This window comes from Pinus tabuliformis, chromosome 1_2, assembly GCF_031772625.1.
Source record: "Pinus tabuliformis cultivar Carrire ecotype Pingquan chromosome 1_2, CPIR1, whole genome shotgun sequence".
NCBI classification, from domain to species: Eukaryota; Viridiplantae; Streptophyta; class Pinopsida; order Pinales; family Pinaceae; genus Pinus; species Pinus tabuliformis.
The window spans coordinates 935,090,233-935,099,887 of record NC_142298.1 but is presented as its reverse complement, the minus strand read 5'-3'; the positions used below and the strand labels follow the sequence as shown (position 1 = coordinate 935,099,887).

At 27.4% G+C, this 9,655-nt stretch overlaps 1 protein-coding gene across 1 annotated transcript; it reads left to right on the top strand.

The window, feature by feature from the left end:
- Positions 1-2,362: 2,362 nt before the first annotated feature.
- On the top strand, positions 2,363-8,805 carry LOC149209013 (protein NRT1/ PTR FAMILY 5.2-like). The gene is made up of 4 exons (XM_089396249.1): positions 2,363-2,656; positions 2,748-2,965; positions 4,971-5,536; positions 7,355-8,805. The coding sequence occupies exons 1-4, from the start codon at positions 2,539-2,541 to the stop codon at positions 8,277-8,279; spliced, it is 1,827 nt and encodes a 608-aa protein (XP_089252375.1). The 5' UTR covers positions 2,363-2,538; the 3' UTR covers positions 8,280-8,805.
- The last annotated feature ends 850 nt before the right edge of the window (positions 8,806-9,655 follow it).

The following is a 9,655-nucleotide window of genomic DNA, read 5'->3' as shown; positions in this document are numbered from 1 at the left end:
AATGGTTCTCTCCCTTATTTTTTATCATAGAAATAAAATATTAAAGATTCTTCATTAATCTCTTTCTTAAAGTCCAATAAACCATATTGGTCTTAATGGATGTTAATCATCATCATTTATTCATTGAAAAAAAAATTAAATAATAATAATAAATATGATATAGACACAAATTATATTACCTAATTAAAAAAAAATATTGAAAATAAAATAATTTTGACTAAGTTACAGATATTTTAGATGATTAATCTATTCAATATCTTTATTCATTTAAAAATACAATTTAGTAATAAAAAATCAAAATAAAGACAAAAAAATATATTACTGAAAAGAAACTAATATAAATTAAATATGACTATTCTAGATATATATTTTAAATAATTAATTTGTTCAATTAAAAACACAATTTAAATAACAAAAATTACATTATAAAAGAAAATATTTTAAAAGAAAATAAAAAGTAGCTAAACTAAAAAGTAAATTAGATTTAACCACCCATTTTAAATAATAATCACTTCAATTTATTTATTCATTTAAAAACATAATTTAAAGAACATAATATTACAATATAACAAAAATTATATACCTAATTCAAGACAAATACTAAAGGTAAAACAATTTTACTACTCTGTAAATATGTTAACATAGTATATTTGGTTCATATATTCTAGTTAGTTATAATAGTATAATTAATATAATTTAATTAATAAATAATAAAATAAAATAATGATTTATTTTTTAAAAATTTAGGTTAATAATTATTAATAAAAATGATAAAGGTTAATATTTATTGAAATTAAATTAAAATTATTATTTAAAAAAAATTATAATTATATTTTAAAAATTTACAATTATAAATATATTTATTTATTTTATAATAAATTATAAAATAAATATATAAACTTCGTACTATAATAAAAAAAGTTAATTACAATGATTATGGTTTCATTATAATAATAAAATTAATCACATAATTTTTTTTTTAAATTATAACCAAATTTTAAAAATTTAAATGTATTTATTTTATAATAGATTATAAATTAAATATCTAAACTTCTTATTATAATAATAAAGTTAATCATATAATAATTATCGTTTTATTATAGCAATAAAGATAATCACATGATAAGAAAAAGACTTTTTAGTCATAATGATATATCTTTTGATTATCGTTTTATTAAAGCAATAAAGATAATCACATAATAATAAAACTTTTTAGTCATAATGATATATCTTTTAATCACATAACATCTTTTAGTTATAATCCCATAATTATGTATTTTTAGTCATAATGTCATATTTTAAGTTACATTATGTAATAATGAAAATGTAGAATTATTATTAAAATATTTTATTTTCTAAAATTAATATTTACATTTAAATAATTTTAAATTTTAAAAATAAAATTTAGTGATAAAGTTTTTTTTATTGAAGTTTCTGTGATCTATAATGAATTAAGAAAAGTTTTTGGTATAAATTATATAAGAGAAATTTTAGGCCAACGCTTTTAGAACCAACCATTGTGGTTCATCATGAGGACTAGAAAAAGGAGCCTATGACAAACGTTTAAATAGAGAGCAACCACATGATTGGTTCCAAACTTTTCTTTTATGTGATTTCTACCTAAAGACTTTTCTCAAGATAATTTTTTTTATCAATAAAATTACTTTTAACAAAATTCTACCTAAATTCCTTTTTTTTTAATATATAGATATTCCTTTGAGTTTTATCTAAATATCCCACCGGTATTCAAATCTTGAGGCGTCACCCATATGCTCGTAGTGTAGGAGGGAGGATACAAGCAATATGAAAGCAAGTCCCATCACCAACTCCGGCCTCCGGAGTTTCGCTGTTTGGAATCCATTTACAGTGGTCCAATCGGTATTCAAATCTCTGGAAGCTTCACCCACACGTCCCTAGTGTAAGAGAGAGGACACAAACAATATGAAAACAAGTCCATCACCAACTAATCCCACTAGTGTATCTAAATACCTTTTTTTTAATTTAAATATCCCCACTTAAAAATATTTCCACACAATTTCATCGAAATATTATAAATTTAACGATAACTTCGATCTAAATTCCATGTTTTCAATATAAATATTGCCACAAAATTTCGACCAACTAAAAAAGTTACAGCTTTTGACAAAATTCTACCAAAATTCCAACATTTTCACTTAAATATTTCCACCCCATCAAATCAATCCTTGCCTTTATCACAGTCGTGACACGTGAATTTCTATCCGAAAATCTCAGTACTGCGAGGGTCATCACGACCTAAGCGCCCCAGCGCAGCGTGTCATAGTCACTAACGAAGTGGACATTATTCTGCTCGAACGCATCTTTGTCCAAGTTTCTCTATATATTTCAGAGCATGGAATACAAAATCTCAAATGATTCATTAAGATATCAGACAGCTTGTGAAGTTGCGTCTGGAAGAAATTGGCCAGAAATTCTCAATTTTTTTGGAGGGGGCTGGGAACATCTGCTGTTCTATTCCTCTCCCGATTAGTCACAGTGGCTGCAGATCAAGTCGGTAAGATGAAGTCCAAAGAAATAGGAGAAAACGAGATCACATTGGACGGGTCGGTCGATTTGAAAGGGAGGCCTGCTGTAAGTGGAAAGACTGGAGGGCTGAAAGCCTGTTCATTCATCGTTGGTATGTAATCGCCTCTTTAATCTGTGCGCAGGTATTTTTGTTTTACACATGCACGTTTTCCCAAGTTTGATCCATATTTTTCAATCAACAGGTTATGAGTTTTGTGAACGATTGGCATTCGGGGGAATTTGGGCTAATTTAGTGATTTATCTCACAACCAACCTGCACGAGAGCACTGTTTCTGCTTCCAGAAATGTCAATAACTGGGTCGGTACTATGTGGATTATGCCCATGCTGGGAGCTTACATTGCCGATACTCACTGGGGGCGCTACTGGACCTTCATAGTCTTCTCAGCTGTCTATGTAGTGGTAAGAATCTCTTCTCAGTGCTTCCCTCACATGGCTTTCACTAATGGTTGCTGTTTTTATTAAGTGAATTCATTAATTTTATTGTAGATTTTGGAAATATTTTGTAATTTTATTTATAAAAGGTTAATTGTTTTATTTTATTTTAGAAGTTAATTTCTGAAATATGGTTGAAATATAATTTTGTTCATTAAATTCTAAAATATTAGTAAATTTGTAATTACAATTAAAAACAAATTAATTTTAAATTCTGAAATATTCCTGAAATCTGATAGACTATTTAATTTATATCTGATGGATTATTTAATGTATAGATAATTTAAAATGTAATTTTAAATTCTCAAATATTCATGAAATTTGATGGATTATTTAAATTATAGGTAATCCAAAATGTATCATATGTTTTACAAGATAAATTTTAGTTTTAGTTTGTCAAAATCTGATATATTTATAAAATATACTATCAAATAAAAAAATAATTAAATTCTAAACTCTGAAATATTCATAAAATCTGATGAAACATATAATCCAAAAATATATCATATGATTTACAGTCCAATATATATATATATATATATATATCATATGATTTACAATCCAAAATATATTTTATGGTTTGCAAGATATATTATAAATTTATTTCTTTTCTACATATACATATAAGAGAGAATTTCAATAAAATCTGATCAAACATATCATATGATTTGCAAGATATATTATAAATTTAATTATTTTCAACACATAATAGAATAAATTCTCAAATATTTATAAAATCTGATAAAACATATAATCCAAAATATATAGTATGATTTGCAACATATATTATGAATTTAATTCTTTTCTGCACAGAAGAGAATTTCAATAAAATCTGATGAAACATATAATCCAAAATATGTCATATGATTTGCAAGATATATTATAGATTTGTCTTTTCTAAATATAAGAGAATTTCAATGAGATCTGCATTCTACAGCTACGAAATTAAAACATATTATTTACATCAATCTCGTGTCAATTGGAAAAATCAACTTTACTTTTCCAAATTGAAATATAAATTGTTTTCTACTCTAGAAGATTTAACCATCATCTAGGTGTTGCTTTTTTATGGTGTTGGTTTTTTATGGTCCACACAAAAGTGTAGAATCCCGAAACTCCTACTCTAAACAGAACAGCAGGACAAGACAGCCTTCTATATCAAGGAATATTTTTATGAACTTTATAGATTGTGGATAGCTGTGCTGCAACTTTCAGTTGAAAGTTGAATATTTTTTTTTGTTTTAAGTTAGATAGTATATTTGACACTTTTTTTTGTCAATCTTATCGGATTCGAATCACAAATCACAAATTAAAGCACATATGCTAGGGGATTGCTGGGGTCCTTGTGTGGAGAATTTGGATGGTACAATTTCGTTTGAATGCGTATGCAACCATGAAATAAATTTTCATATATTCTTACCAGAAGAAGAAGGCATAGATGTATCTCAACTTGAGCATATTTCATTTAGCTGATCAACTATATGATGTCATTAAAATCCTGCATTATTTAAATACAGGCACATCAAGTGTTTGAACTAGCTTTTTTAAAATTCAAGAATATTTTCCATTTTTGTAAAGTTATAGAGATAAGGATAATTTTCAAAATCTATAATTAAATAAAAAATATTTTTTAATAGAATAAGTAAATTAGATAAAGATATACAAATTTTACAATATTCTCAAAATCTACAATCGAAATAAAAATATAATTCTTCTAGATAAATCTGATTTCGAAATTGAGTAAACTTACACTATGATTTTGATTTGATACAATATTCTCAAAATCTACAATCGAAATAAAAATAATTCTTTTAGATAAATCTGATTTCGAAATTGAGTGAACTTACGCTATGATTTTGATTTGATACAATATTCTCAAAATCTACAATTGAAATAAAAATAATTCTTTTAGATAAATCTGATTTCGAAATTGAGTGAACTTACACTATGATTTTGATTTGATTTTGTGCAGGGTATGGCGATTCTCACGTTGGCCGTGTCTCTGCCATCTCTGAGATCCCCTGCTTGCTCTTCCAACAAAGGCTGCGAGAATGTGTCAAGTCTTCAGACTGGTATTTTCTATTCTGGATTATATCTTCTGGCGATCGGTGCTGGAGGAACGAAGTCCAACATCTCCACTTTCGGGGCGGATCAGTTTGATGATTTCAATCCCCAGGAAAAGAGGCAGAAGAACTCATTTTTCAATTGGTGGATGTTCACCATATTCCTGGGAACTCTGCTTGGTAAAACATTTCTGATATACATCGAAGACAAGATCAGTTGGGGTGTCAGCTATGGAACCATCACAGCAGCGCTGGTCATGTCATTCGTTCTCTTTTTGTTTGGAACTCCCTTTTACAGACATAAGGTCCGAGCTGGGAGCCCTCTTCAGCGAATGGGCAGGGTAATTGTCAGAGTACTTCACAACTGGAAGCTCCAAGCTCCTTCAGATCCCTCTCAGCTTTTCGAAGTGGACTCCTCAGAATATGCTGCTAAAGGAAGATACCCTATTGCTCATACTCATACTCGGGCACTAAGGTCAGTTCATGTGACTCGAATCACTCTTACAAGTACAACTATCCTCGAATAAAATTAGCATTTCGAATTGAAGTGAGAGAACAGAATAGAATATTGGTAAATTATAAAATATATCTATCTCTATATATATTAAAATATTTTTAGTTTGATTTTGTTTATTTTTTTATATATAGCAGTGATTATCTTTTAAAAAGAATATATATAATAATTATTATGTTAGATCTAAAATTTTTGTGATCTATATATTGTAGGTAAATGTCTTTTCGATTAATCTATTATTAGGATTTAGTTCGAAAAGTTGACCAAATCTTAATGATGTGATTAATCCTAAAGACATTTATCTATATAATTATTAATAGACAAAAGTTAAATCATGTATAAAGTAATGTTATGTTGTATTCTCTATTAAATATTGTCATGTTTTGTAAGTATTACTCATTGAGTTTTAATTTTCTCTATATTAATATTTAATATATATTATTTAAAATCATCAATGAATTTATATAAAGATATTATTATTATTATCTAATTTTAAAGTTACCGTTAAATCAGCAGTGATTTGATTGTTAAGTTTGCTAAAGCATACATCTTTTGCCTTTCTCGATTTGAACCTATGACTTTTTAAGAGGAAATGCTTACTCTTAACCATTAAACCTATTAATTGTCTATATTAAATATAAAATTAATTTTTTAAACTATATTAATATTATTATTATTATGAAGAGGAAGATAAATGTAAATAATCTCTAAATTATTTTTATATTTATAAAATATTAATAAAATTTTTAAGTAATTTTTTATATAAATAATTTTATATATTCATGATAATATCATTATGAATATAGTAGTTTATTTTTTTGTAATCTTGTTACAAGTTTAATTTTAATAATATTTAAGGATATAATATTTACTTTTTATATTCTATTTTTTTTGGAATTTTTTTTTTTAAATTAATAAGTTGTATCATTTTTATATATAATTTTTTATTTAAATATATTTATTTGTTATTGTTTTTTTATTTTATATTTATGAGATTTTATTTTATTTTGATGTAAATTTTTTGGAAAAGTAAAATTAAAATTTTAGGAGGTCATTATTTGTGGTGTGAGGATTGTGTGGACATTCAAATTATCTTTACAAATCAAAAATACAATTTAAAATTAAATGCATATAAACTTAAAATTAATAATAATTTATTTATTGAATTAAAGTTTTTGTGATTCATATGAAGTTTTTGAACATATTTTATAGCAATAATCACATCAAAATTCATTTGTCCATTTGTTTTAATAATAATGAAATATAAATATAAGAAAAATTAATTAATTAATATTCTTATATAATTATATATAATTATCATGAATAACAAGTGCTTTTTATCATTTAATAATTCACTTTCTACTAAAAACATTTTATTATTTAATAACTGATTTTCAACCGTTTATATGGTAGGTAAAGTTGAAATTTCAAAACAAACTCACCAATCACCAATCAAATTTGCAGATTTTCACACCTCCCCTCCCATTTTCACAATTTCAACCAAAAATCATGACAGTTAAAAAAAAAATTGACCATATTTAATGAGCAAATCAAACAATTTGGCCCCACCCGTTTCTCATAAGTAATGTATATCTTTGTATTTGTTTCCTTGGCAGTACGTGTACTCATATTCTACCCTACAGTTCTTATTCGATGTCATTAAAATTTAAGCTATTTGTGATTAGTGTTTTTTAACGGGTTGGTAGTACGCCTGTACTTATATTCTACCCTACGGTTCTTATTCGATGTCATTAAAATTTAAGCTATTTGTGATTACAGGTGCTTAGACAAGGCAGCCATTAAGACTGCAGAAGACCCATCCAGCTCCAAGGTCTGCACTGTGACTGAAGTAGAAGAAACGAAGCTTATGATACGGCTTCTACCCGTCTGGTTGGCTAACATCATACCCAGCACGATGGTAACGCTGGTAGGCACACTGTTTGTGAAACAGGCCGCGACACTAGACAGGCATCTGGGTAATTCCAGGAGCTTCGAAATCCCAGCAGCGAGCACTTCGGCTATCCTCACGCTATCAATGCTAATAACAACGGTGGTCTATGACAGAATATTGGTCCCCGTTTTCCGAAGATTCACAGGAAATCCCAAGGGCATAACATCTCTGCAGAGAATGGGAGCAGGCATGGTGATCCAGATTCTTGTGATGGTCATAGCAATTGGCACAGAAATTAAACGATTGGATGTGATTAGAGATCACGGGCTTCAAAATAACAGCAAGGCAATTGTGCCCCGCAGCATATACACGTTGATTCCACAATTTGCACTAATGGGCACAGCAGACGCGTTGCTAGATATCGGGAAAATAGAATTTTTTTACGACCAAGCACCAGAAAGTATGCAGAGCCTCGGAACTTCACTGTACACGAGCTCTCTGGGAGTGGGTTCTTTCATGGGTAGTTTTCTGCTGACGATTGTGAGTAATATCACGGGACGAAGGGGCCACAAGGGGTGGATTCTTAGTAATCTGAATGCATCACGTCTGGATTATTATTATGCATTCTTAGCTGTTCTTAATTTCTTGAACTTCATTTTCTTCTTCTTCGTCTCTTATCGCTACCGATATAAGAGGGAACCCACTGAGGCTTTCGGGAAAGATACCGAGAAGGCAATACAGATTGTAGCTCTCAGGAAACAGGATGATGAGGAAGTAATTGGGATTAGCACTGCACTGAATTATTATAACTAAATAATCGGGACTGGCGCTGCACTGGACTGGGATTAGGATGAGGAAGTACTTAGGAATAGATGTTTAATTATTATAAATAAAATGAGATGACATTCACGACCATTTTGCTTAGTCGTCTCTGTCCTACTCATAAAGCCTTGTACTTTGCTTGAAGAAAATCGGCAGCAAGAAAACAAACAGGACATGCATGATGGAGTTCAGTAATCCACTTTCCTCTTTCCAAGTATAAAGTTGCAGGTGTATTTTCAACGCATTCAATGTGTTTTCAACGCGTTGAGAACATGGGGCAATGTCACCACCAATACATAGATTGTGCTTTAGTTTAAAGGATGAACCTGTTTACTGTATTCAATCGCCAACAAAAATCACATTTTCAAGAGGTTTTGGCAAAACTAAATCCCATGTAGAAGAGACCACAAAATTGGAGATGTTGCTTATCTTCTATATCCATTATAATAAAAATAATAAATTTGTAATCTTTATAATAATTATTTACAATATTATAATAATAATTTTACTATTACAACTTTAATTTCATTAGTTAAAAAGTTCTGAATTCAGGTTTTTGTGATTAATATTGAATAATTAATAATAAAAAATTAGGCAGTAATCATATAGAAGAGATGCTTTTTGAACCAGTCACTACAACATGAAGAGTTAGATCATGACACTAGCTTAAATAGAGAGCAATGAATAGACTCTTCATTAAAAAGGGATGAAGAGATGAGTCTCTACATCTTTAGAAATGTCAGATCTGTCTTCAACTTAGAAACCCTTAAAAGTGACAGTTCAAAATGATAAACTTTAACAACAACAATAACCCTTCCATAATTCTATGATTATTAAGAATTTTTAATTAATTTGATAAATAAAACTTCTGGATTATCAAACAAAGAACTACTTTAACCATGAAATTATATATAATATCAATTTGATTATGAAAATTTTAACTCAAAATTTAATTTCAATCATTTAAAACACATAAATAATATTTATAAGAAATATAATTTAAATCATCGAAAACAAATAAATAATATTTATAAAAAATGTAATTACTATCTGAAATAAATTTACTTTATAGTGTAATTAAAAATAATTGTATTATGAAATATTTACTTTATAGTGAAATTAAAAATAATTGTATTATGAAATATTATATAAATCATAAAATTTAAAATTTAATATTCAAATTTTTGTAATTCAAACCAAAAAAAACATAAATAATTTAATTTCAAAAATAATTCAATTAATTGTTATTAATATTGTACAACTTCATTTACTTTATAGTGAAATTAAAAATAATTGTATTATGAAATATTATATAAATCATAAAATTTAAAATTTAATATTCAAATTTTTGTAATTCAAACCAACCA

What these genes read in the sequence shown, in the direction of transcription:
- LOC149209013 (XM_089396249.1), top strand. Translation starts at nt 2,539, where the DNA reads ATGAAGTCCAAAGAAATAGGAGAAAACGAGATCACATTGGACGGGTCG. An exon ending in TCTCAGCTGTCTATGTAGTG is followed by an intron (nt 2,966 to 4,970) that starts GTAAGAATCTCT and finishes GATTTTGTGCAG; the next exon opens with GGTATGGCGATTCTCACGTT. An exon ending in ACTCATACTCGGGCACTAAG is followed by an intron (nt 5,537 to 7,354) that starts GTCAGTTCATGT and finishes TTGTGATTACAG; the next exon opens with GTGCTTAGACAAGGCAGCCA.